The 27463-nt window shown below is 42.6% G+C and overlaps 1 protein-coding gene across 1 annotated transcript; it reads left to right on the forward strand.

Moving 5' to 3' along the window:
* Positions 1–9249: 9249 nt before the first annotated feature.
* On the forward strand, positions 9250–27097 carry Eif2s3 (eukaryotic translation initiation factor 2 subunit gamma). Its single transcript, XM_075956611.1, has 13 exons — positions 9250–9603; positions 9695–9868; positions 10603–10666; positions 12819–12946; positions 13044–13165; positions 14642–14736; positions 15660–15818; positions 16910–17044; positions 18115–18209; positions 19466–19610; positions 21871–22040; positions 22591–22763; positions 25119–27097. Exons 2-13 carry the CDS (start codon positions 9800–9802, stop codon positions 25180–25182), a joined length of 1419 nt encoding a protein of 472 aa, XP_075812726.1. The 5' UTR covers positions 9250–9603; positions 9695–9799; the 3' UTR covers positions 25183–27097.
* The last annotated feature ends 366 nt before the right edge of the window (positions 27098–27463 follow it).

Consider the following 27463-nt stretch of genomic DNA (forward strand, 5'->3'; position numbering starts at 1 on the left):
AACACTCGGGAGGCAGAGGCAGGAGGATCTCTGAGAGTTCAAGGCCAGCCTGGTCTACAAAGCTAGTTCCAGGACAGGATTCAAAGCTACAGAGAAACCGTGACTCGAAAAACCAAACAAAATGAAGAAGAAGAAGAAGAAGAAGAAGAAGAAGAAGAAGAAGAAGAAGAAGAAGAAGAAGAAGAAGAAGAAGAAAAGACGAAGAAGAAGAAGAAGAAGAAGAAGAAGAAGAAGAAGAAGAAGAAGAAGAAGAAGAAGAAGAAGAAGAAGAAGAAGAGAAAGAAAATTAAAAACCAGTGATTGTATAACTATCTCACTTTGTAGTTTACAGGGCAGAGAAAACCTAAAACATTTCTGGGCCCCTCAGCTTTGAATTGGGTTGCTGACTAGAAGAAAACAGGGTACCTTTCCAATATGTGAAGATATGTCACTGTGATTGGTTTAATAAAAAGCTGAATGTACCAAAAAAAAAAGCTGAATGCCCAACAGCTAGGTAGGATTTCCAGGTACAGAGGCCTCTGAGAAGAAGGGCAGAGTTCCGAGGCGATGCAGAGGAGGCATGACATGTAGGAGATGAGGTAACAAGGCATGAGCTGCATGGCAGCACGTAAATGAAAAGAAACGGGTTAATTTGAGCTAGAAGAGCTAGTTAGAAACAAGCCTAAACTCTCTGCCGAGCTTTCATAATTAATAATAAGTCTCTGTGTTGTGATTTGAGAGCTGGTAGGCAGGACAGAGAAAGAGTCACAACATCACTCATATATGAACACTGGGCTCAGACTTGGCCTCCAGGAGCACTGACTTCATGTTGCCTAGAGATGTGGGGAGTACTGCCTTAGTGACAGATGACAGAATGCTAAGCATGGGTGAAGCAAATCCCAGAAGCAATTGGAAGTCTCCATACTGTCAGATTCAAATTCTTCCCAAGTTGATATACAGATTCAAGCCAGTCTCAACCAGGCCGAGGCTGTGTAGCTTAGCGGTCCAGTGAGTGCTTGGCCACTCACGAGGCTCTAGGTTAAGTCACTAGCATAGAGAAAGAGGGAGAAGAGACAAAGGAGAGGAAGAGGAAAAAGCTAGGCAAGCTGTGTGTGAGAGAGAGCACGTACCTGTAATTCCAGCCCTAGGGAGGCTGAGGTAGAAGGTCACGAGTCCAAGGCCACGCTGGACTGCACAACAAATTCCAGGCCAATCTGGACAGCATAGCAAAAGCCTGTCTCAGAAAACAAGAAAGCCCTGTAATCGTGGGTATAAAGTTCCTGTTTTGAAAGATGGAAAAGCAAAGCTTCCATCAATCAGTTGCACAACAATATGTATATAGTTAACACTACTATATTGCACACTTACTCAAATGTTCTCTCTTATAGGCTGATTCTAGCCGATGTGGATGCTTTAAAAAAAATGTGTCAAAAAATGTGGCACCAGAGATCAAACCCACAACCTTGGGGCATACTAACCACACATTCTACCACTGAACTACATCCTCAGCCCAAGACAAGGTCTCACCATGGGGCCTTGGCTAGCCTGGAACTCATAGATCAGGCTGGCCTGGAATTCATAGAGATCTGTTGTGGGGTATTTACACACTGTGTGAAGATGTATTTACTGTGATTTCTGTGGTAAAAAGCTAATTGACCAATAGCTAAGCAGGAGGTATACGTGGGACTTCTGGGAGAAGAAAGGAAGAGGAGGTGAATCAAGGCACTTGCGAGAGATTCCAGGAGACACAGATGTGGAGGAAGCAGTATGAGCAGTACGGAGAGCTGAGGTAACAAGACACATGTCAGAATGCAGATTAAAATAAATGGGTTAATTTAATTTACAAGAGCTAGTGGAGGCCAGGCCATGGTGGTGCATGCCTTTAATCCCAGCACTTAGGAGGCAGAGGCAGGTGGATCTCTGTGAGTTCGAGGCCAACCTGGTCTACAAGAGCTAGTGCCAGGACAGTCTCCAAAGCTGCAGAAAAAACATGTTCAAAAAACCATAAAAAAAAGAGCTAATGGGACAAGCCTAAGCTAAGGCCCAACTTTCGTAATTAATAGTAAGTCCCCATGTCATTATTTGGGAGCTGGCTGGCAGGACAGCAAAACACTCATTTGGTGCCCAATGTGTGGCAGCCCTAGCTTGTCCTGGAACTCACTCTGTAGACCAGGCTGGCCTCAAACTCACAGAGATCTGCCTGCCTCTGCCTCCTGAGTGCAGCGATTAATGGCATGGGCCAGCACCGCCCGGCTCTCAATTTTTATTTATTTTTTTAATTTACTTTTTATATAAAAGTACTAAGGGAATTCAATAAGAAAAGGGTAGTGGTGGTTGTTTTTTACTCTTTGCTCTTTGGAGTCCACCACCTAGCTCCCAAATAAACACAAGGAGTCTCATTCTAGCCAGCTTGTTTCTGGCCAGCTTTTCTTAAATTATCTCATCCATCTTTTACCCCTGAGCTTTTAACCTTTCTATATACTTTCTTTACTCCTAACTCCATGGCTTGCTGGGTGGCTGGTCCCTGGAGTCCTCCTCTCCTTCTGTTGCTCCCCAAACTTCTCTTTCCAGATTCTCCTATTCTCTCTGCCTGCCAACCCCGCTTATCCTTTCTCCTGCCTAACTATTTAACCATTCAGCTCTTTATTTTCTTCAACTAATATTCCACAAGAGGATAGCTTTTATAATGATACTGTTAGAACAACTGAATGTCCACACATAAAAAGGTAGGTGTTGCCAGGCAATGGTGGTGCATATATTTAGCCTATCATTTGGGAGGCAGAAGCAGACAGATCTCTGTGCATTCAAGGCCAGCCTGGTCTACAGAGTAAGTTCAAGGACAGACATGGCTGTTATACAGAGAATACCTGTCTTGGAAAACCAAAAATAAATAAATAAGCAAATAAATAAGTACGTGTCTTAGGGTTTCTATTGCTGTGAAGAAACACCATGACCACAGCAACTCTTATAAAGGAAAATGTTTGAGGTTAGCTTAAAGTTTCAGAGTTTTTGTCCATTATCATCATGGTGGGAAGCTAGGTGGTATGCAGGCAGACATGATGCTGGAGAAAGAGCTGAGAGTTTTACATCTGGATCTGTAGGCAACAGGAAGTGAACTGTCTACCACATTGGATATAGCTTGTGCACGTATGAGACCTCAAAGTCTGCCCCCACAGTGACACACTTCCTCCAACAAGGCCGCACCTCCCAATAGTGCCATTCCCTATAGGCCAGGCATAAAAACACAATTAATATAGTTTCTGTGTGATTATTCGGGTCTGAGTGGTCGGGAAACAAATGAGCAGCCTCCACCCACAGAAGTCATTCCTATTCAAAACACCAGAGTAAGTTTTAACCTTCCTCTCTAGCCAGACATAAGAATGAACTCAAATCTTATGTTCTTTTGCATATACAGATCATAGATTAAAAAAAAACCATTGTGTGTATGTGTGTATTTATGTGCATGACTGTGGGCACACGTGCCCTAGCATGAGTGGGAAAGTGAGAGGACTGCCTCCGACGTCACTACTTGCCTGCAACCTTGGAGACAGGGTTTTTGTGTGCTGCTGCATAGGCCAGGCTATCTGGTCCTTAAGCTTCCTGGAACTCTCCTGTCCCCAGTTCCCATCTTGCCATAGGATTATATACACGTCACCACATCTGACTTATCTGGGATCTGGGGATCCTAACTCTAGTCATCATCACACTTATTTTATATTTTTGTTTTTTTGAGACAGGGTTTCTCTGTAGCTTTGGAGCCTGTCCTGGAACTAGCTCTTATAGATCAGGCTGGCCTCGAACTCACAAAGATCTGCCTGCCTCTGCCTCCCCAGTGCCGGGATTAAAGGCGTGTGCCACCACCGCCCAGCTTCATTTGCATTCTTTAATGACTGTTGAACCTGTGTGTGTGTGTGTGTGTGTGTGTGTGTGCGCGCGCGCGCGCGCGTGCTAGGTGGTGGGGGTGTGATGTGATGGTGCTGGTGATCTGATGCATCCCCGGGCCTCATGAATATTAAGTAAATTCTCTCCCACTGATATATATATCCAGCTTCAGAATCTTCCCATGGACTGGGTGGGGTAGGAGTTGAGGCAGGCTGGCTTAGAACCCTCTGTGTAGCTAAGTCTGGCCTTGAGCTGATTGTCCTGACTCCACTTTCCAAATTTTGGGATTATAGTCACACTTTTTGCATTCATATATAAGAACACTTTGCCAGTTTTCTTTCTTTTTTTTTCTTTTAATATTTATTTATTTATTTATTATGTATACAATATTCTGTCTGTCTGCATGCCTGCAGGCCAGAAGAGGGCACCAGACCTCACCACAGATGGTTGTGAGCCACCATGTGGTTGCTGGGAATTGAACTCAGGACCTTTGGAAGAGCAGGCAATGCTCTTAACCTCTGAGCCATCTCCCCAGCCCCCACTTTGCCAGTTTTAAAGATTTTATTTTATTTTATTTATTTATTTATTATTATTATTATTTTTTTTTGGTTTTTCGAGACAGGGTTTCTCTGTGGCTTTGGAGCCTGTCCTGGAACTAGCTCTGTAGACCAGGCTGGTCTCGAACTCACAGAGATCCGCCTGCCTCTGCCTCCCGAGTGCTGGGATTAAAGGCGTGCGCCACCACCGCCCGGCCTTAAAGATTTTATTTTTATTGTATGTGTATGAGTGTTTTCCCTGAATGTCTGTCAATGAAGTATGTGTGTGTAATACCCACTGAGACCTTTGAAGTAGAGTTACAGACAGCTGTGAACTGCCATGTGAGTACTGGGAATTGAATTTGGGTCCTTTGGAAGAGCAGCCGGGGCTCTTAGCCACTACGCTATCTCTCTTCTTTGGTAACAAGTTTATTTAGACTTTTTCCCCATTTTAAATATCAGGTTGGTTATTGATTGAACTTGAATCCATGTCCCTTGGAAGTGCAGCCTGTGCTCTCAACTGCTGAGCCATCTCGCCAGCCCCTCAATATTTCTTAATATTTTAAAATCTTTAATTGGTATACAAGTTGTAGGTTTCAATATGGTATTTTCTTTTGCTTGTGGAGACAAGAGCTCACTGTGTAGGACTGGCTGACCTGGGACTTGCTGTGCAGACCAGGCTGGCCTCCGCTCATCCAGATCCGCCTGCCTCTGTCTCCTGAGTACTGGGATTAAAGGTGTGTGTCACCATGCTTGGCTAATTATGCCATTTTCTTTTAAAAATATTTTATTACACTTTATTCATTGATTTTTAGAGATTTGTTTTCAGTTATGCATATGGATGTGTCTGTGTGAGGAGGGTCTGCTGCTGTGCCAGTGGAGGCCAGAAGAGGGTATTCAATCTTCTGGAGGTAGAGTTCCTGGTGGTTATGAACCACCCAACTTGAGTGCTGGGAACTGAACTCAGGTCCTCTTGAAGAACAGCAAGTACTCTTAACTACTAATTCATCTCTCCAGCTCTAGTTTATGTATGTATGTATGTATGTATGTATGCATGTATGTATGTATTTAGTGTGTGTTTGCGTGCATGTGTCTGTGTGTGCCTGTGGGGGGGTCAAAGGACAACTTGGGGCGAGTCAGTTCTTTCCCTCTACTGTGTGGGATCTGAGGATTGAACGCAGGTGGTCAGGCTTGGCAGCAAGCTCCTTTACCAGCTGAGCCATCTTACAGGCCCATTATGGTATTTTCAAACATATTTTGCTCTTATTGATCCTCCTCCCTGCTCTTCTTCCCCACCCACTGCCCTTGTCCCTTGTAACCTTCCATCTCTGTGGCTTCTTTTTTGCATGCCACATGGGTCCTATTTTCCTCTTCCCTTCCTCAATAGCTCTTTTCTCTCCCTTGTGGTTTCTTTTCTAGTTTCATGACCTATACCCACACTCACAAGTATATATACAAACATTAAAAGCTAGGATCCAAGGTGGGGAGATGGCCCAGCGGTAAAAAGTACTTGCTATATAAGTGTGATGACGGCCGGGCGGTGGTGGCACACACCTTTAATCCCAGCACTCAGGAGGCAGGGGCAGGCAGATCTCTATGAGTTCGAGACCAGCCTGGTCTACAGGAGCTAGTTCCAGGTCAGGCTCTAAAGCTACAGAGAAACTCTGTCTCGAAAACCCAGGAAAAAATGCAAATTAAAACTGTGGGGCCAGAGTGATAGATAATTCAGTAGTTAAGAACACTTACTGCTCTTGAAGAGGACCCAGGTTTCCCACCCATGTGGCTGGTGCGGCATACAACTGAAACTCCAGTTTCAAGGGATCTGACCCCCCCCCTCTTCTGTACAACACTGGTACTTGGTTTGCATGTAGTAAGAAGGTCATGTGGGAAAAATCATCCATACACATAAAACAAAAATAGTGTTTAGTTGGGGACATTTCTTTTCTTTTTTTTTTTTTTTTGGTTTTTCGAGACAGGGTTTCTCTGTGGTTTTGGAGCCTGTCCTGGAACTAGCTCTTGTAGACCAGGCTGGTCTCGAACTCACAGAGATCCGCCTGCCTCTGCCTCCCGAGTGCTGGGATTAAAGGCGTGCGCCACCACCGCCCGGCTTAGTTGGGGACATTTCATTTCAAGACTGTGATGCTCCTGTTTCAGCCTTCTTTTTTTCTTTTGTTTTTGAGACAGTGTTCCCCTGGGTAACCTCGGCTATCCTGGAGCTCACTCAGAAGACCAGGCTGGCCTCGAACTCATAGAGATCTGCCTGCTTCTCCCTGGGAGCTCTGAGATTAAAGGTGTGAGCCGCCACCACCCAGCCTGCTTCATCCTTTTAATAAGGGTTTTAATATTTTATTAATAGATGTTATGCTCTGCTGTTTGGTTGTTGTTTGTTTTGTTGTTTTGAGACAGGATCTCTCTGTTTAGCCTTGGCTGGCCTAGAACTAACTCTGTAGACCAGGCTGGACTCAAACTCACAGAGATTTGTCTGCCCCTGCTTCCTGAGTGCTAGGACTGTGGTTGGGTTTTTTTTTTTTGAGACAGGATCTGGAACTCAGAAATCTCCCTGTTTCTGCCTCCTGAGTGCTGGGTTTAAGGGGAGTGTCACCACAGCTGTCACGGGGAAATGAATCCAGGGCTTCATGCATGCCAGGAGAGCACTCTACCCTGAGCTTTCACAATTAATCATCATCATGCTTGGTCTCTTTGAGACAGGTTACATGTGGTCCAGGCTGCCCTCAAAGTCTACTTAACCAAGAAAGGCTTTCAACTGCATGGTCCAAGTGCTAGAATTGAAGGCATGCAGCACCATGCCTGGTTGCCCTGTGGTGCTTCCTTCCCTCCTCCTTTTCTCTCTTTAAGATTTATTTATTTATTATGTATATAGAGTTCTGCCTGCATGTGTGCCTGCAGGCCAGAAGAGAGCACCATATCTCATTATAGATGGCTGTGAGCCACCACATGGTTGCTGGAAATTGAACTCAGGACCTCTGGAAGAGCAGCCAGTGCTCTTAACTGCTAACCCATCTCTCCAAGCATATAGGCTATAATGAGATCTGGTGCCCTCTTTTGGCATTTAGGCAAATGTGCAGGCAGATCTATAAACAAAATAAATAATCTTAAAAAAATTTATTTGGGCCGAGAGGTGGTGGCGCACGTCTTTAATCCCAGAACTCGGGAGGCAGGGCAGGATCTCTGTGAGTTCGAGGTCAGCCTGGTCTACAGAGCGAGTTCCAGGACAGCTCCAAAGCGACACAGAGAAACGTCTTGAAAAACCAAAACCAAAAAGAAAAAAATAAGTTATTTGGAGTTACAAATAGCCACTGACTAAAAAAAAAAAAGGAAAAAGATAAGGGAGGGTGAGTTTATAAACAGAAACTTGTTCAGAATGCAAGATGGCAAAATGGGAGCTGGGCGGTGGTAGTAAAGGCTTTTCTGTCTCTTTAAGAGACAAGCCACGCCCACTCCCTCCCCCATCCCCTGAGGCAGGCTGGTCTTCCTTCCTGCTCGCAGTCTGAGTTCTCTTTCCTGTCCCTCTCGAAGAGGCAGCTTCTGCCTCTCTCCCAGGCCTCCACTCCTTCTCTGTCCCTCTCTACTCTTCTCCTCTCTCTTCCCTCCTTCCCCCTTTTTCCTTTCCCTCCATAAGCCACCTAATAAATTTCCAACTTTACTCTACACGATGTGCCTATCTCTGTGTCTACCACCCGCTGCCTATCTGTTGTTGCCGCCGAGGACCAGCCACCTTCCCAGCCATGTGGTCTCTGGGCCTGGCTGCTTTCGAGTCCCCAGCAGTCCTGGAGACTCATAGCATCTGTGCCTCCCACCCACTGCCTGCCCACACTGCTCGCCAGGACCAGCCAGCCGCCACTTTAGTTGGTGGACCTGCCCTGTAGTCTCGACCCCACAGCAACCTGCAGCAAATCCATAACAGTGGTGATGCACGCCTTTAATCCCAGCACTTGGGAGGCAGAGACAGGTGGGTCTCTGTGAGTTCGAGACCAGCCTGGTCTACAAGTTCCAGGACAGGCTCCAAAGCTACACAGAGAAACTCTGTCTCGAAAAAAAAAATGCAAGATGGGGCTGGGGGGTGCAGCTCAGTTAATAGAGTGCTTACCCAGCATGGATGAGATTCTCAGTTCAATCCCCAGAACCCAATGAACCAGGCACATCATCAAAGCCTGTAATCACAGTATTGAGGAGGAGAAGGCAGGAGAGGCAGAAGTTCGAGGTCATCCTGTGATTCAAAGCAAGTTCATGACCAGCTGGGATATATAAGAGCCTGCCTGTCTCAAAAGAAAAACAATGAGAGAATTAAAAAAAATCGTTTTCTTTTTAGTGGTGAACCTAGAGCATCACACATGCCAGGGAAACCACTTTCTGCCAAAACTATGTTCTTAACCCCACCCCCACCTCCCTTTTTTAAGACAGGGTACGCGACACAGGTTGGCCTTGAGCTCATAAATTCCTGATTCCGCCTCCCCGAGTGCAGAGATTACGTGGGCGCCAGCACTCACAGAAAATATCATTTCTTTTTAAACAGACGATGAAAGTAAGATCTCGAAGATATTTAAAATTTTAAATACAGATGCAAAAAAAGAGGGTTTCCTAGGTTCAGCTTTAAAAAAAAAAAGGTGCGGACGCTCTTTTGGCAGCTGGCTTCCAGAAGCTAAATTTATGCGGATGAGACTAACATCACCTCACCATCCCTAGAAACTTCTCCCAAGGAACAAGGGAGGGCCTTTTTCCCTCCAACGGTACGCCCCTGAGCCCCAGGCCTCCGCGCGAGGGCGCTCTGTCCGAGCTCCCTAGGGACCGCGAGGCTTGAGCGTGGCGAGCTCACCACGCGGTGTCATCCTCTGGACCCAGAGCCCCAGCAAGGCGGAAGAGGATTCCGAGCTGATATTGCTTTATTAGGTTACAGAAATAGGAAAAAACGAGTAAATAAATTAATGAAATAAAATAAAAGAGAAATTTCCACTTTCTGACTTTACAGCACAGGCGAGAAGCCCAGATGCCGCGAAATTCTTCCGCCCGGCACCAAAAGGAAACGGAAATGGCTTCTCTGTCCAGCGCGCTGTGTCGCACTAATAACCCTCCCCTCAAGGAGGGGGGAGCAGGAGATGCGCTAACCTGGAGCTGTCCTCAGTTTTGCCTGCACAAAAAAATCTAACAGGACTGCAAGGAATACATTCCAAAACATTGTATCGTGTTTGTGAGTAAGGGTGCGGGTAGTTCCTGTGAAAATTCAAACAGAAAAGTCCAAGCAGTGAGATCAGTGCTGCATTTGCCATCTTTTTTACCAGGTCTGGGCCGTAGTCCACCTTCCCGCCGCTCCTTCTTCGCTCCGCCCAAGGGGACCTGCGTTAAATCAGGCTGCTGCCGAACAGTTTCCTTCCTCTCTGAGCAAGATGGCGGGGGGTGAGGTTGGAGTGACTCTCGGGCAGCCACATCTTTCCCGACAGGATCTCGCCACATTGGTGAGTTCTCGATTTGCGGCGGGAATGCACCCTGAGCTCGGGGGAGGTCATGGACTCTCGGAGGGCGTGGCGAAGAGACACCGCCCTGGTGTCTGGGGCGCGGGAGAGAGGAGCCGTCCTAAGGCTGGACCCTTTAAGGCTAAGGCGTGCCATTTCCGCCGCCAGTACCTTGCCTAGTCCCCAAACTGGTGAACGATTGTGAGACTTGGAACTCCTAGAGTGTGTGGCTAAGCTTTGATGATAAATATAACTAAGGAGTATGGGGTTGCATCTCCCTGTGTAGAGTTCATATTTAGCAGGCGCCAATCCCGGAGTTCCATCCCCAGAAGTGCATAAGCGCACGCTAGTAATTCCTAGTACTTAAGAGATTCCGATAGGAAGATCAGAAGTTAAAGATTATTTTTGGCTACCTATTAAGCTGGAGGCCTACACGAGATTGTCATTAAGTCTGTAAAGAGTTGGAAACCGGATTACACTGCCCACTGTGCTGGACCCTTGAGGACTTGCTGAGGCTCCAGGATTAGATGGCCTCTTATCTCCAGACCTTTCTTAGTGAACGGTGTTGTCTTGCGACAGTGAAGGGGCTCCTAAGGTTCCCAATCTTAGCCATTAAGGGACAAAGCACTTCAGCGGGAGAAAAGTGCTGCTTATACAGGACAGAGTTAGGTCTGGGGACTATCAAGTCAAGGAAGATTTTCTGGTTTATATTGATTTTGTGTTTTGAACTATTGCAGGACGTCACCAAGTTGACACCACTTTCACATGAAGTTATCAGCAGACAAGCTACAATTAATATTGGTAAGATAGCTCGGACACTTGACTTAAAAGTAATTTTAATGTCTTCTTTTCTGCAGTTACTTGAAGAATGTGGGCATTTCCTTGGAGGTTGGCCTGAGTAGGACAGTAACACAAAGAAAGCTGTGGACCCCTTGTGAACAAAGGGTTACTTCATTTTTTTTTTTTTGGAGATATATGTATGAAAAGTTTACGACAGTAAACTAGTACTCAGCAGTGTGTAATCATACGGTAGTACAAGTTTGAAGTGAAAATGCGTTGTCATACAAGGACAGTTTATAGAAGTTTTATTTGATATATAGGCTATAATTAAGAAGAATTCCCCCCCCTAATTGGCACCTAGAACTGTTGAGGCATATTGCTTGAGTATAAATGTGGTGTGGTCTGGTTTTTTTCCTTTTTTTTTTTTTTTAGTTTGGAGTCAGACTTGTGAGGAACCTGCCTGACTCTGTTTTAAAGGCAGGAGCCATTATATGTTTTTAAAAATAACTTTCTGTTCACTGTGAGAGTTTTGTAGCTCTATTTCCTAGAACCTAACCTTCCCCAACCCATGGCCTTGATTTATTTTGAGAATACCCTGACCCATCCAGACCCTCCTTGACCCCTCCTAATCTCATGGTGGGTGACCACATGGTTTTTTAAATTTTTTTATTTGTATTTCCTTACTGCCCCATTATCTCCCTTTTGTAAAACTACTCCGGGATTTTTGCTCCTTAAAAGAGGATTTGTGGCTGTTCTTTTTTTGGTTTTTTTTGAGACAGGTTTTCTCTGTGTAACAGTCCTTGCTGTCCTGGAACTAGCTCTTGTAGACTAGGCTGACTTCAAACTCACAGATCCACCTGCTTCTGTCTCCCAAGTGCTGGGATTAAAGGTATGTGCCACCACCGCCTGGCAGGGCTGCTCTCTAACCAACTTTGGAGCAGTTGCAGGCCAGCTCTTGGATGCACCCCAATAAGAGGCAAGCTTGTTTCGAATTTGGCTCAAGAGTGGTAGTGGTCTAATTCTCGCCATTGGCATTAACACTCGCTATGCAACCCTGACTAGCTTGGTAGTCACTGTATAGCTCAAGCTGACCTCTAACTCAAGGCAATCCCCTTGCCTCAGACTTCTGAATTACTATGATTATGAGTGTGTTCTTTTTTGTTGTGCAGGAGTTTGTCATATTAACTAGGTATGCTTCAATGTTTCTTGATAGATAAGATTTTTTGTTTTGTTTTTTGAGACAGGGTTTCTCTTTATAGCCCTGGCTGTCTTGGAACTCTGTGTAGACCAGGCAGGCCTTGAACTCAGAGATCCACCATGCCCCTGGCTCTTGATAAGCAAGATTTTGAGTATTTTTTTTTTCTTCAAGTTTTATAGCAGGGTCTTCCTACATTGTCCAGGCTAGCCTCAAACTGTCCACCCTGTTTCTTCCTCTCAAGTACATATACTAAAATTAGTCTGAGAAGAAATTTATAATAGGAAAGAGCAGATAGGGAAAAATTGAATTCTCGTTAAACAGTTTTATTTCCATTGTGATTTTTTGTTTGTTTGTTTGTTTTGTTTTTTCGAGACAGGCTTTCTCTGTGGCTTTTTGGAGCCTGTCCTGGAACTAGCTCTGTAGACCAGGCTGGCCTCGAACTCACAGAGATCCGCCTGCCTCTGCCTCCCGAGTGCTGGGATTAAAGGCGTGCACCACCATCGTCCGGCTCCATTGTGATTATTATTAGTGTGTGTGTCCGTCCGTGTGTGACCGTGTCCCCATGCACATGTGTGGAAGTCAGGAGAACTTTCAGGAGCTGCTTCTCTCCGTTCTGGTGACTCAGGCCTTGGGGCTTTTGTGACAAGTGCTTTTACCTGTTGAGCCATGTCACTAGCTCTATCACTTGGTTTTACCTTGATATCTATGGTTACCGTTTTTAGTTTTCTGGTTTCCTTCCTCCCTCCCCCCAAGACAGGTTTTCTCGTTGTTAGCCTAACTGTCCTGGAACTAACTTTGTAGACCAGGCTGGCCTCAAACCCACAGAGATCCGCCTGCGTCTGCCTCCTGAGTGCTGGGATTAAAGGTATGTGCCCCCACCGCCTGGCCGGGTATTTTTTGTTTTCTACTCAGTGCTATTTGAAGAAATGTTTGTACTTGCGTGCAAAAGGTAATTTTGTTGTGCTTTGTCAATAGGTACAATTGGCCATGTAGCTCATGGGAAGTCCACTGTAGTAAAGGCTATTTCTGGAGTGCACACCGTCAGATTCAAAAATGAACTAGAAAGAAACATTACCATCAAGCTTGGATATGCCAATGCCAAGGTGATCTATGGACCATGAAACTAGAAACCATTTAACTTTGGTTGTTGCATAGGTAACAAATCCAGTTTTCTTTTCTCTTTTACATTGAAACTTTTAGATTTATAAACTTGATGACCCAAGTTGTCCTAGACCAGAATGTTACAGGTCATGTGGCAGTAGTACACCGGATGAGTTTCCCACAGACATTCCTGGGACCAAAGGGAACTTCAAATTAGTCAGGTAACTTTTATGTTAAAAGGTACTTTATGCTTTTTAAGTCTCCGTTTTGTGCTTTTATAAACTTAATTGCAGAATGGTTTCATTGTTTTTCTATTATTTCATGTTATTTTATGTAATGATGACAATTGAAATATTTTTTTCAATTAATTTTAAATACTTAGAAAAAGTTCTACAAACTGAAAAGTTGCATGAGGGAGCTGGAGAGGGTTCAGCTGTTGAATGCACTGACTGCTCTTGCAGAGGACCCAGGTTCAATTCCCAGCATCTACTTGGTGGCTCACAGCCATTTCCAACACCTCTTCCAGGAAATCCCACACCCTCTCCTGGCCTCTGAGGGTACCAGAAATAACACTTACTCACGTAAAATAAAAATAAATTTTTTTTAATTCTTTTTTTTTTAAGGCAAGTATTGCATAAGCAAAAAAGGAAGGGAGAGAAAATACAGCTTACTGAATTTCAACAGTGTCATTTGTTTGCTAGATTAGAAAGAATGAAGCCAGTTTTTAAATTACTTCTTTAAAATAAATAGACTCGTTTCCAAACTATTTTTTTTCTTTCTTTTTTGGTTTTTCTTTTTTTTTTTTTTTTTTTTTGGTTTTTCGAGACAGGGTTTCTCTGTGGCTTTGGAGCCTGTCCTGGAACTAGCTCTGTAGACCAGGCTGGTCTCGAACTCACAGAGATCCGCCTACCTCTGCCTCCCGAGTGCTGGGATTAAAGGCGTGCGCCACCATCGCCCGGCTCATTTTTGGTTTTTCGAGACAGGGTTTCTCTGTAGCTTTTTGGAGCCTGTCCTGGAACTCTCTTATAGACCAGGCTGGCCTCGAACTCACAGAGATCCGCCTGCCTGTGCCTCCCGATTACTGGGATTAAAGGCGTGCACCACCACCACTGAGCTTCCCAACAGTTTTCTGAATATGATCACACATGTTGGTCCTTTACCAGAGGGTGCTCGTATCTGGTTACTAATGTCTTTGGGGATTGCAAGTCCATACATAAGACCATTTTAGATTGGGGTAGAGTCATATCTTCATCCCAGGCCCAAAATTTAAGATGGAGGAGAAGTCAAGAAATCTCAATAATCAGGATAAATACTTTAATGTGATCATTTTGTTGTTGCTGGTGGTGGTGGTGGTTTTTGTTGTTGTTTGCGAGACAGGGTTTCCCAGTAGTTATGGAACCAGCCCTCGAACTTGCTCTGTAGACCAAATTGGCCTCGAACTCACAAAGATCCTCACTTCTGTCTCCCTAGTGCGGGGATTAAAGGTGTGTGCCACCAACACCTGGCATTTTTTTTTATTTATTTAATTTGTGTGTGTGCGTTGGTGTTTTGCTGCATGTGTCTCTGTGGGAAGGTGCCGGATTCACTGTGTGTTCCAGACAGTTGTGAGCTGGGAGTAAAGGTGTGCGCCACCACCACCTGGCCTTGCTTTTAGTTTTGATTGGTTTTAAGGCTGATTGTTGTTTCTCAACTGTTAGGCATGTTTCCTTTGTTGACTGTCCTGGCCATGATATTTTGATGGCTACAATGTTGAACGGCGCAGCAGTGATGGATGCAGCTCTTCTGTTGATAGGTAAAATCATCAGAACTGATCTGGACAAACCAATAAAGAACTAATTTGGGTAGACTATGTGAGGAAGATCTAAATCCTTTGGAGGCTATGTCCATTACCTAAGTGAGGCATTACTAGGAATGTGTCATCCAGAATGACATTTCCTTCTACAGCCAAAATACTCCGCAAAAAAGTCCTGGGGTTATGGCTTCTGAGAAGTCGGACAATATCCAAAAAAGCATATATGTATGTTGTGTGTTGTCCCTTCATGTAGAGGTGTGATTGTTATTCACAGTAATTGCCGTGATGTAGTACAACATGGCTGTTTCCAAAGTTAGTTGTGCCTCCTTATGTGAGCTAATAAGAGATTTGATAGGTATGGATATGGTGCTTTTAGGCATGCGAGAGGATATAGTACAGGACACATGAACAGGCTGGGCAAAGTGATGGCTAGCATGGTGAGCAAATCTTGCCTATGGTATGCACTGTTGCTTGTCTTCACAGTGCTCTTCTTGGTTAAGGAATAACCTTAATCTCAGGAGGTTGAGCCTCCTAGGAGCTTGACTGTGCCAGAACATACCCTAGACTAGACTGAGCTAGAAGGCCTAAACAAAAGAGCTCTTGAAGCCAGATTTGTTCATTGGAAACTTCTTGCTTAGAATCGAGAATGGGAGGCTGTAGTAAGCGCAGATAAAGGGTGAAAGCAAAGTTGGTAGAATTTGTGCATAATATAAAGCTTACCATTCATTACTTAAAGGGGACAACTCAGTGAATGGAAGTACATTCAGAATTTCATCACCACAAAAGTGATGCCTGTTAAGAAGTCATTGCCCGATTGCACTCCCTCCAGCTCCTCACAACCAACAATCTTCTATTTTTGAAATTGCATGGTCTAGATATTTCTAGTTAATCTTATGTATCTTTTTTTATCCTCTGTCAACTAGCTGGTAATGAATCATGCCCTCAGCCTCAGACTTCTGAACACCTGGCTGCCATAGAAATCATGAAACTCAAGCATATTTTGATCTTACAGAATAAAATTGATCTGGTAAAAGAAAGTCAGGCTAAGGAACAATATGAGCAGATTCTTGCATTTGTACAAGGTAAGAAGCTATAATAACTTAAATCAGAGGATCACTTTGAAAGGTAATATAGTACATCATCTAAAACAAAGTCAATTTAGGTATCATAAATGTTCTCTTTTTTTCTACCTGCTACTAGTTAGTGATTTGATACAGTGTCCTGATAAGACTATAAATATCTATTTCTGAATTGAATGTACAAAATTAAAACTGAAGTTGGGAAGTGCTACCAGATTAAGTTTTTTAAATCCGAAGGATTTAGAGTAGCGCTCAATGGTAGAGGGCCTATCTGGCATACACAGGGTACTGAGTTCACATCATTGCCTCCCAATCCTTAGTGACAAATGAATAAAAACATTTCAAAAACAATCTTTCTTCTGGGCCTCATGGCACATGCCTTTAATCCCAGGACCCTAGAGGCACAGGTGTGCACAGACTTCTGAGTTCAAGGGCAGCTTGTTGGTGTGTATAGCTGGTTCCAGGCCAGCGAGGACTGCATAGAGAGACCCTGCCTCTTTTTGCAGGGTTCCTTTCTCTAATACCATGGCGTGTTTCACTTTCAGAGAAGACATGATGCATATTACTGTTGACATTTAATTATTTTAGCCTTTTCATGTTGGGAACTTAATTTCAGCATAAAAAAATTATTCATTTTGATTAAAATCTAATTATTTTGGTCTATTTCTTTGACCAGTTTTTCTGACATATGATTAATTTTTTTAATTGTGATATATGCCAGGCAGTCTTTGATCAGCAAGGAGTCTGTAATTTACTCTTGGCATTTATGGAAAGGTTAATTGCATGTTAGAATTCTTTGAGCTTGTAAAGAGCTCCTTCCCCGAATTTTATTCCTTTAAACATAGCATTTGCCTCTGTTAAATATACCCATTGATAGAATTTTAGCAGTTGTCCCCTTAGAGGACAATGAATTCATTTTGGGGAGTTAAAGATAAATATTGTCATATTTCTATAGACTACTTTCTACTTGCTGACTGGCATTTGTGTGGGAATGCTTATTCCTCTGTTAGCTCTAATTACTTTGTCCAGCAGCTGTATAGACCAAGTTTTGTAAGACCCAAGGATTTTGTTCTTTCTGAAATTTGTTAATGTAGGAACAGTGGCAGAAGGAGCGCCAATTATTCCAATCTCTGCTCAGCTGAAATACAATATTGAAGTTGTCTGTGAGTACATAGTGAAGAAAATACCGGTGCCCCCAAGAGACTTTACTTCAGAGCCCCGTCTCATTGGTAAGTGGCAGGAGTCATATTTAACTGAACTCTTCGACATTAGTGCTTCTCCTTCAAGGCTGTTTATTAATACTTTCTCTTTCTGCAGAGGTGATAAATCCATAAAACCTATTTGAAATAATGTCTTATATTGCTGGGTGACAGAGCCTTGAGTACAAAAGAAATTCTTTGTGCTTTTATATATGGTATTTTAAGTAGCCAACATGGAATAATACAGTAGTTTCTAGGGAAGTACATCATGTTGGGGCATTATAGTTCCATACAAATGATGTCATTGTACCATTACTGAAAAACCACTAAGTTCAATTTCACTGGGCTGTGGTTAATGCTCAAAGATATAGGAACACTTTTAAAGCAGGTATTTGGGCCCTTCCAGGCCTTCATTTGGAGCTGTTTGTGTGATTATTGGGGAACGTTCTCTTGGGTGACCTAAGAATAGTAGTCTTAGAATTGCTTTTTATAATTTTTTAAAAGTTATTTTGTATAGTAGAAGTCATATAATACAGAAATCCTATATATAAAAATCCAAGCATGGTGGTGCATTTGTAATCCCAGCTCTTGGGAAGCAGAGGCAAATGGATCTCTGAGTTCAAGGCTAGCCTGGTCTTCAGAGTGAGTTCCAGGACAGCCAGGGCTACAAAGTCAGACACCCTCTCAGAAGCACAAGATAAGTGGCGTACTGCGAGTGTCTATGTACAGTCTCCTGTGCACTTGATTGACTTTTTTGATGCTGCTACAAGGCAAGGGCTTACCACTGATCTACACTCCCAGTCCCTGTATATGCCTTAAGTCATAATAGCTAATTTGTTGTAAATGCTGTGTAAATAGTTATGAGACATAGGAGATGATGACCCTCACCAAAAAGAAAAGACTTTTGTGCTCATTACATAAATACTTTTGCTCTTAATGTACTTTCGGGCTATTTCCATTTTTTTACTCACAAGTAAGGCTTCAATAAGCATTAAAGCAATAATACTAGATTTTTTTAGGAAAAGTTAAGTTTTAAAAGAATGTGTCTTCTGAATCTAAAAGAGAAATGGATTTAATTTGTGTTCAATTTTTTTTTCTAGTTATCAGGTCATTTGATGTCAACAAACCTGGCTGTGAAGTTGATGACCTTAAGGGAGGTGTAGCTGGCGGTAGTATTCTGAAAGGAGTCTTAAAGGTACACTGGCTTGGAATTGTCGCGCTGTGTATTTGTTTGTTTTGTGTGTGTATATACGAGTGCTACAGTACCCAGGTGAAAGCAAGTCAACTTTTCAGGGCTTGACTCCTTCCGTCTAGTGGCTCCTTGGGATGGAACTCAGACATGGTGGTAAGCACCTTTACCCTCTGGGCCAGCTCATCAGCCCGCACTTGTCTTAAGCATGCTGGCCTCGAACTTAGAGATTCCCTTCCCTCTGCCTCCCAGAGTGCTGGAACTGAAGGTCTGCACCACTACACTCAGTTAAAAAATGTTTCTTCATGTTATCAGGTATTGGATACAGATTTGTTTTTGTCTTTGGAAGCTGTCTGACCTCTAAACTTAGAGTTCTCTAGTGAAGGTGGAGCGTGTTTTATATGACAACAGGTTTACTTAGTAAATTGCAACAGTTAAGTTGATCTGATTTTTAAAACTTTTTGGATTTTTTTATTTTATACTTATGGGTATTTTGTCTCCGAATATGCATGTGTCCATGGAGGCCAGAAGAGGGTGTTGGTCTCCTAAAACTGGAGTTAGAGATGGCTGTGAGCTACCATGTGGCTGCTGTGAACTGAACTCTAATCCTCTTCAAGAGCACCAAGTGCTTATTAACTGTTGAGCCATCTGTCTCCTCTATATCAGTTTTTTCCACTGGGGAAAAGAAAAGCTGAGTGTAGTGATGCACATCAAACATTTGGGAGGCAGAGGCAGGTGGATCTCTTGAGTTTGAGGCCAGCCTGGTCTACAGTATGAGTTCCAGGACAGCCAGGGCTACAGAGAGACCAGGCTCAAATAAACCAAAAGGTAATTTTTTTTTTTTGAGACAGGGTTTTGCAGTAGCTATCAAGCATGTCCTAGAACTAGCTCCTGTAGACCAGGCTGGCCTCAAACTCACAGAGATCCGCCTGCCTCTGCCTCCCGAGTGCTGGGATTAAATGCATGCACCACCACCGCCTGGCAGTAAAATTTTTTTTAAAGTAATTTTAACCTGGCATAGTGGTGCACAGCTGGGAGCCAGAAGCAGGCTGGTATCTTGGTATCTGAGTTCAAGGCCAGCATGTTCTACCTATAGTGAGTTGCAGGTCAATAAAAATAATAAGTAAATAAAAGGGGTAATCTTGAAATTAGAGGAAAGAGTACCTTTTTAGTTCTTGTGGTCTTTTTTGTGAGAACATTAGTAGGTAAATAGTAAATATGTTGTTCTGTAGTAATTCTCACTGCTAATTATGTGTTTACAGGTCGGCCAGGAGATAGAAGTAAGACCGGGTATTGTTTCCAAAGATAGTGAAGGAAAGCTCATGTGTAAGCCAATCTTTTCCAAAATTGTATCACTGTTTGCGGAACATAATGATCTTCAGTATGCCGCCCCAGGTGGTCTCATTGGTAAGCATTTCCCTGTCATCTCTCTCTTAATTGTGGAGATTCGTGACATGTTTCATAAGAAATATTAAGAATAGATTGTAAGGTTTGTTTGGTTTATGTGTATGAGTTTGTTTGCATATATATCTGAGCACTGTGTACTGGTACCCAAGAATGCCAAAGAGGTTGTCAGACCCCTTGCAACTGGAGTTTCAGTGATCGTGAGCTGCCATGTGAGTTCTGGGAAACAAGTCCAGGTCTTCTGCAAGAGCAGCAAGTGTTCTTAACTGCTGAGTCATCTCTCTATCTGCCTCCTTCTGGTTGTTTGTTTGGGGTTTGTTTGTTGTTTCTTTGTTTGAGGTAGGGTCTCTCGACATAGGCCTGGCTGGCCTCAGACTCACAAAGATCCACCTGCCTCTGCCTCTTGAGTGCTGAGGTTAAAGGTATGCCACCATATCCTGTTTTAATTTTTGACATAGGGTCTTGCCATGTATCTTTGGCTATATTAGGACTCACAGCAACTTTCTTGGATCAGCTTTCCAAGTGCTAGACTTCAAGGTGTACCACCACACCTGACCTTATTGGTACATCTTGGAAAATTGAAACAAAGAATACATTTTGGAGCTGGCAGTATGACTCAGGTAAAGGTGTTTGCTCACCCACTCATACAAGCAAATAATAAAATATTTTTTAAGGTATGTTTTGGTGGCTAAATACTTAATAGCAATAATTATTTTTGACTACTTTGTTTTGAAGACCTAGAGTTTGGACCTAATGTCTAGAACATGCTAGGTAGAGTCTCTACCACTGAGGTATACCTTATATACCCTCTTTTTTCTTTTTTTAAAATTATTACTATTTATTTATTTTTATGTATAGGTGTTTTGCCTGTGTGTGTGCGCGTTTGTGTGCGCGCGCGCCACATGGGTGTGTGGTACTCAAAGTCCAGAAGAAGGCATTGGGTCCCCTGGGACTGAAGTTATATACAATTGTGAGCTGCTGTGTGGGTGCTGGAAATTGAAAGCTGGGTTCTCTGGAAGAGTAGCCAGTGGGTGCTCTCAATCACTGAACCATGTCTCTAGCCCCACTCTTTCATTTTGAGAAAGGCTCTTACAAGGTTACCCAGACTGAGCTAGAACTTGAGGTCTTCCTGCCTCACTAGCTCCAGTAGCTGGAATTTCAGGTCTGTGTCACCGGGCCTGGCAGAAAATAAGCTTGACGGCCCTAGCATTCAAAGCAGCCAACTACTTAGATATAGTTTGAGGATTTAGGTTTGTGTTACTATCTTGCTATATTTCCCAAGCTGGCCTTAAATTTCTTTATTCAAATGGTCCTCAAGTAGCTGAGACTACTACAGGTTTGCACTAGAGTGAGTGCCTGGTTTACTGTTTGGTGAAACACTTGGTTATAGTGGGTGCTTTTATGTGTGTTTCACAAGTGTAAAGTTACTCAAAAATGTTAATTATACTGTGGTGGCGATGAAAGAAAATAACTTCTAGTAAGTGTGGTAGTGAGCACCTGTGGTCCCACATACTTGGGAGTCAGAAGCAGGAGGATTGCCATTAGCACAGAAAGTTGAGACCAGTGTGGACAGCATAACCAGACTCGAGATATAAGACCTTTCTCAAGTAAGACCTTGTCTCAAAAAAAAAGAAAAGAAAAGATCAAGGTGGTGGTACATCAAATAAGAGAACCTCTACCATGCAGGAGGTGCTGGATTGATTTAAGGGTTTTTAAATTTCTTAAAACTTTTTGGTTACTGAGAAAAGGGCAAGATTGAATGAGAGTCCATAATTTACCCTTGGACTAAAGACTGGAGATGTGGCTCAGTGGTGAGGAACGCCCGCTGCTCAGGCAGAGCTGCTCGGAACCACCTGAAACTCAGCTCCAGGAGAGTCAGTGCCCTCTTCTGGCACCACATTTACGGGCACGGATCCACACACAGATAGTATACATATATACATAACTTAAAAATAGCTCTGCCGTGGTGGCACACACCTTTAATCCCAGTACTCAGGAGACAAAGTGAGCGAGTCTCTGAACTTGAGCCTAGCCTGGTCTACAAAGCCAGTTCCAGGACAGCCAGAGCTGTTACATAGAGAAACCAATGAATGAATGATATAGAAATAAAGCAGGAATTTTGTGAAGCTTAATTTATGTGTGTGAATATGGAAGTATGTGTAAAGGGGTATCGATTTATGCTTGTTTAACTAGTCTTTCAAACAAATCACTCCAGAGGTGTTTCAGGTAAGAAATAAGGCCAAATACTCTTGCTTTATATTAGGAGTTGGAACAAAGATCGACCCCACTTTGTGCAGAGCTGACAGGATGGTGGGACAAGTGCTTGGTGCAGTTGGAGCTTTACCTGAAATATTCACAGAACTGGAAATTTCCTATTTCCTGCTGAGACGTCTCCTGGGTGTACGAACTGAAGGAGACAAGAAAGCAGCAAAGGTAAGTGCTTAGTGTGACTCGTTTTCAGAAAGACACCAACAACAATGCTGAACTCAGTTTTGAGTTTTGGTCTTTTATAGCTAATGTGTAGTTAATTTATAAGTAAATTAATTTCCTGAAAAAAATCAAAAACAGCTCTCATGCAATCAATTTTGTGTTGTTTTTTTAAAAATCCCTACTGAAACAAAAACTGTTGTTTTGGGTTTTATTTGTTTTCTTGTTTTTGTTTTTTCAAGGCAGGGTTTCTCTGGAGTCCTAGCTGTACTGAAATGTGTTCTGTAGACCAGGCTGGCCTCAAACTCACAGAGAGCCACCTGCCTCTGCCTTCTGAGTGCTGGGATCAAAGGTGTGTGCCCCCACTGCCCAGCTCCTATTTGTTTTGGTATGTTTTTGAGGCAGGGTCTCTTAACATAGCCCCTGCTGTCTTGGAACTTTCTTTATAAAGCAAGCTGGCCTCGGACTTCCAGAGCTCTGTCTGCTGGGATTAAAAGTCTTCACACTCTTCAGAGACCATTTCCTTATTTGTTTTTCCCTTTGTTTACTTTCCTAGGTCCAAAAGCTGTCTAAGAATGAAGTGCTTATGGTCAATATAGGATCCCTGTCAACAGGAGGAAGAGTTAGTGCTGTCAAGGCTGATTTGGGCAAGATTGTTTTGACTAATCCTGTGTGCACAGAAGTAGGAGAAAAAATTGCTCTTAGCCGAAGAGTTGAGAAACATTGGCGGTAAGTTTGTTTACCTTTGTCTAAACAGCTTAAGATTTTGGTGAGACACACACACATGCTTCTTGAATACAACAGTGTGGCTTCAGCTCTCACTTTTTTGTTTGAATGGTTTTAGAAGCTGTATTATAGCCTTGATTTGTATTCCTTTATATTAGTACAAATACTTCAATTGGCTTCCCTTTGTTTTAGGTGTAACCTATAAAAAAAATAATGAGTTATAATGTTCCCTCCATTTAGTGTGTGAGAGAAAGAATCAGTCAGAACAACTTGTGGAGTTGGTTCTGCTGCCATGTGGGTTCTGGGGATTGAATTCAGGTCGTCTGACTTTGCAGCAAGCACCCTTTTTAAATGATCTTCTTTTTAATGTGTGTATGAATCGAAGTACACACGTGCCACAGTATACATATGGAGGTCAGAGAACAACTTCTTGTTCCACTATGGGTTCTGAGGATCAAACTCAGGTAGTCAGGCTTGGTGCTGAGTACATTTATCTGTTCAGCCATCTTTTATCAGCCCAGGACTTTACTTTTTTTTTTTTTTGGTTTTTAGCACTGTAGACCAGGCTGGTCTCGAACTCACAGAGTGCTGGAATTAAAACTTTTTACTTTTTTTAAATTAGTTTTTTTTTAAGAGTTTCACACATGCCAGCCAGTGGTGGTGCATGCCTTTAGTCCCAGCACTTAGGAGACAGAGGCAGGTGGATTTATGTGATCAGCCTGGTCTACAAAGTGAGTCCCAGGACAGCCAGGGCAAACAAGTAATTTGACACAAAGTCCTGCTTTCCTTCATCTGTTGTTACTTAAGGGCTCAGGCAGAAGGGATCCTCTGAATACTGTCATAGTGCTGTGCTAAAGAATTTCTAATATCTCGTCACTGCTTGTGAATATTTGGGATCTTTCTAGAAGCCAGTTTTGGTCCATTTAGCCTTTTCTGTTGTTTTGTCAAAAATATGCCGTCTAAATTAGACTATCCTGCAGCCTGGTTTTCTTCATAATTATCGCGCTGTGCCTTGGCTCTGTTCTTTCCTGCTTATTTCCTTTGTCAGCCCTTCTTTGATACTGTGCAGATGACTGTCTCTCATTGCATGCTCTCTAAAATTGATTTGAATTGTAACTGCAATTTAGCAAAAGTTAATCGTTTTGTTATCTCTACCACCACCACTACCCCTTGTGTAGCTCTGGCTGCTCTGGAACTCACTATACAGACCAAGCTAGCCTAGAACTCAAAGTGATCCATCTGCCTTTGCCTCCTGAGTGCTGAGATTAAAGGCGTGCATCACCAGAGCTATCAAAGGCCCTGCGGTGGAGAGCAGTCTGCTTATAGACTGTGTTCCTGTGGTTCTCTTTATTTTCCCGGATGATGTTATTTAAAGCCCATTGATCTACTGAGGCAGTCAGTGAAAAGAAAGCATTTCCCAAAGATAAGTATAGAGAAGTGGGTTTGATTTGTTTTCAAATTTGAGCTGGATGTAGTGGCACAGGCCTTTAATCCCCAGCACGGGAAACAGAGGCAGGTGGACCTCTGAGTTCAAGAGCAGCCTAATTTACAAAGCAACTTTGTACATCCAGAACTACATAGTGAAACTCCTTTTCAAAACAACCAAACACATATAGAGACAGACAGACACACTCATGCATGTTTACATACAAACACATAATGTATTAGAGATGTAATTTGAGTGTACCATCTGAACAGGTAGGTGGATTCTTTTTTTCTTTTGACTAGAGCAGTAAAACAAATATATCCTTTCTGGGGAGTAGTTTTTTGTTTTAAATTTTACTTTATGTGTTTGCCTGAATGTATGTATGTGCACCACATGTGTGCCTGGTGCCCGAGGAAGTTGAGATCTGTGATTGTGAGCCACCATATGGCTACTAGGAGCTGAACCCAAGCCCTCTGCAAGAGCAGTGAGTGTTCTTAACCATGCATTGAGCCATCTCTCCAGCCCTTAGGTTTTGTTTCTCTTTGAGACAGGGTCTCACTTTTAGATCAGGCTGTCCTTGAACACGGATCTGCCTTCCTCTGCTGGCATTGTGCCACTACAGCCGGCAATTTTTGTTTAAGATGGGAGAGCCTCTCACCTGGGTTAACCTCGAACTTACTATATAGCTGTGAACTAATTTTCCTGTCTCCCAAATGCTTGAATTTATTACCACACCCAACTTACTAGTATATTTATGACAGCAGGTTTTGTTTAGAACCTGAGAAAATAGTATGGGCGCTCTTTATAAAGAAGCAGCTTTGGGAACACATCTGAGTTTGGAAGGTGGGCAAGTAAAGCAACCTGTCAGATGATTGTGGTGATACCAGTGTGGTAGTACACAACTCATAATTTCTTCTATTTTTATTTTGCAGTTTAATTGGTTGGGGTCAGATTAGAAGAGGAGTGACCATTAAGCCGACTGTAGATGATGACTGAGGAGTCCAATTTAAACGATGCCTTGGGATGGAGTTCGAATTTCTTTTACTAGCCTAGGGTATATTTTCAAAGCAATACTAGCGAATTACTTTCATAGCTCATTACCTTGGTAGTAGCTGTAAGACTATTCTCATATTTTGGTGATGAAAATAGGGCCCACAAGTAAATGTGAAAAGTGGTATACTATATTGGATTAAATCTACATTTAGCAGAAGTTAAGCATTCCAAAAACATGTCTAAAATCAGTCAGTGCAATTTGAAGTGAAACTTCACCACAACCAGCCTTTGCTATAGCACACCTATCATGAACCTATCAAAGTGAAAATGGTCTCTTTTTTCCTGATTCCTCTATGAGGGGCTCCATAGTAAGGGACAGTTGTCCTCCTATTTGGTGTTCTGTTATCTGAAATTTGAAGGGAAAAGAAGACCAATGAGCTCAAATGAGCAAGGCTCTTAGAAATTGAGTGCTCACTCCCTTGCCACGGGCAGACCTTTCCTCTTCTCTTTTTCCTGGATGGGACCATAGGACTCCAGCATCAGAAGTTCTTGCCCTCTTCCAGTGCCCTGAGACTGTGTCTTTCTTAAGCCTAAAATCTCAGTCTTCCCTCACTTGCAAATAGTATTATAACAATGGCTGATTAATGGTAGTTGACAAAGTTCTGTCCAGGTTGTGTTTTCTGGGGTCTTTGTTTTAGTAAGCTAGGGATGGAACGGTCTCCTGCATGATGAACAAGCATTCTACTGCCCCTCGCCATGGTACTTTTCCTTAGTTGGTAGGATTATGGTGTAAATTGTGCTATTAGTAATCTTTGAGCCTTGGAAGAGAGAAAAAGTGTCAAAAGCAGAGTGTATTGGTTCTAAATCTATCCCCCATGTGCCTGCAATTTTCCTGTGCTGTACTTTTAAATTAACCATGTTTTTGCTTAATTAGATACTCCAAGAGCCGTGATTTCCAGCTCTAGCTGACATGAGAATTGCTGCGGAAGGTTTTTTGTGTTGTTTTTTTTTTGTTTTAATTTTTTTTAAAAAGGCCAGGCTATTGTGGTGCAAGCCTTTCATCCCAACACGATGAAGGCAGAGGCAGGAGGATCTCTGTGAGTTCCAGGGCAGCCAGGGCATCACAGAGAAACCCTGTCTTGAAAAACTGGGGGTTTAAAAAAAAAAAAACTTCTCAACATTGAGAAAGAAGTTTAAGGAGTTAAGAAATATGCATACTAAATGATGTTACTGGCTTTTGATAGTTTGATCCTCTTTTGGTTTGCATAAAAATGGGATTTCATGCCACAATTAGTTACTGTGCTGTGATCTTTTGAATACTGAAGCTGCCTTATAGAGGTTTAGAACTGTGGCTGTGAGCCTTAAAGAGTTTTGAGGGAACTATTGACATGTATTTGATTGACTCTGAAGGGTTGTATTGTAGCATGAAGAACACATTTAAATAAAACAAAATTCTGAATCAAGCATTAATTTTATATCTATGTGCCCCGTGTTTTGTAGATACTTTCTACTAAAAATTCTGGTATGAGACTGAAAATACTGAATGGCTTATGTAATCTCATCAGAACTGAAATAAGAATCTCTTGTCATTAATTTCAAGCATTTGTGTGAATATCAATTTTGTAAAGCACTGTGCTTCGTGTAGTGGTCATATAGGTTTTAAAACAATGTACCTTGTTGTCTTAAGATCTGAAGTCCCTTCAGATCAATGCAATGGTTCTCAACAAAACATGTACCTGATTTAAAGTTAGTCTAAGAAGAATAAGGGGCGGGAATATGCCACCTAAGAGCTCTCTTTCTATACTCTGTATGTAACCTACAAGGATGAGATATGTGTGCTAAGTTTTTTTTACAGAAGAATAGAACTAATAAGTGTGCAAATAACTGAATTCATAAATCTGATTTCTTAAAAAAAAGATTTCATTTGGTGATGCTTTCAATGAAATAGATACTTTGGGTTTTTTTTTTTTCTTCAGAAAACAAGTATACTTCAGATTGATGCTCAACCAAGCATAGTGGCACAGGCCCCTAATGCTATAACACTCGGAAGAAAATTGAGGCTGGAGGGCTGAACTCTAGGCCATACAGGCAAAATACCTATGTTTTTAAAAAAGACAAAAAGCTTCTGCAAAAAATCTTGACAAGCTAAGTATATATTTTGCTAGAAAACATCATGATGAAACCCATTACTTTATTATTACGAATTTCTGCTATGAAAACATGGACAAATTCTGTGGGAAATGGTTAGGAGGTATAGAGTGCCAGCCTAGTGTATATGAGGCCC

Source organism: Microtus pennsylvanicus, chromosome X (genome assembly GCF_037038515.1).
Source record: "Microtus pennsylvanicus isolate mMicPen1 chromosome X, mMicPen1.hap1, whole genome shotgun sequence".
Taxonomy (NCBI): Eukaryota; Metazoa; Chordata; class Mammalia; order Rodentia; family Cricetidae; genus Microtus; species Microtus pennsylvanicus.

Coding starts and splice junctions, on each gene's coding strand:
- Eif2s3 (XM_075956611.1), top strand. CDS start 9,800: ATGGCGGGGGGTGAGGTTGGAGTGACTCTCGGGCAGCCACATCTTTCC. Junction 15,819..16,909: donor GATTCTTGCATTTGTACAAG/GTAAGAAGCTAT, acceptor TTGTTAATGTAG/GAACAGTGGCAGAAGGAGCG. Junction 19,611..21,870: donor CGCCCCAGGTGGTCTCATTG/GTAAGCATTTCC, acceptor GCTTTATATTAG/GAGTTGGAACAAAGATCGAC.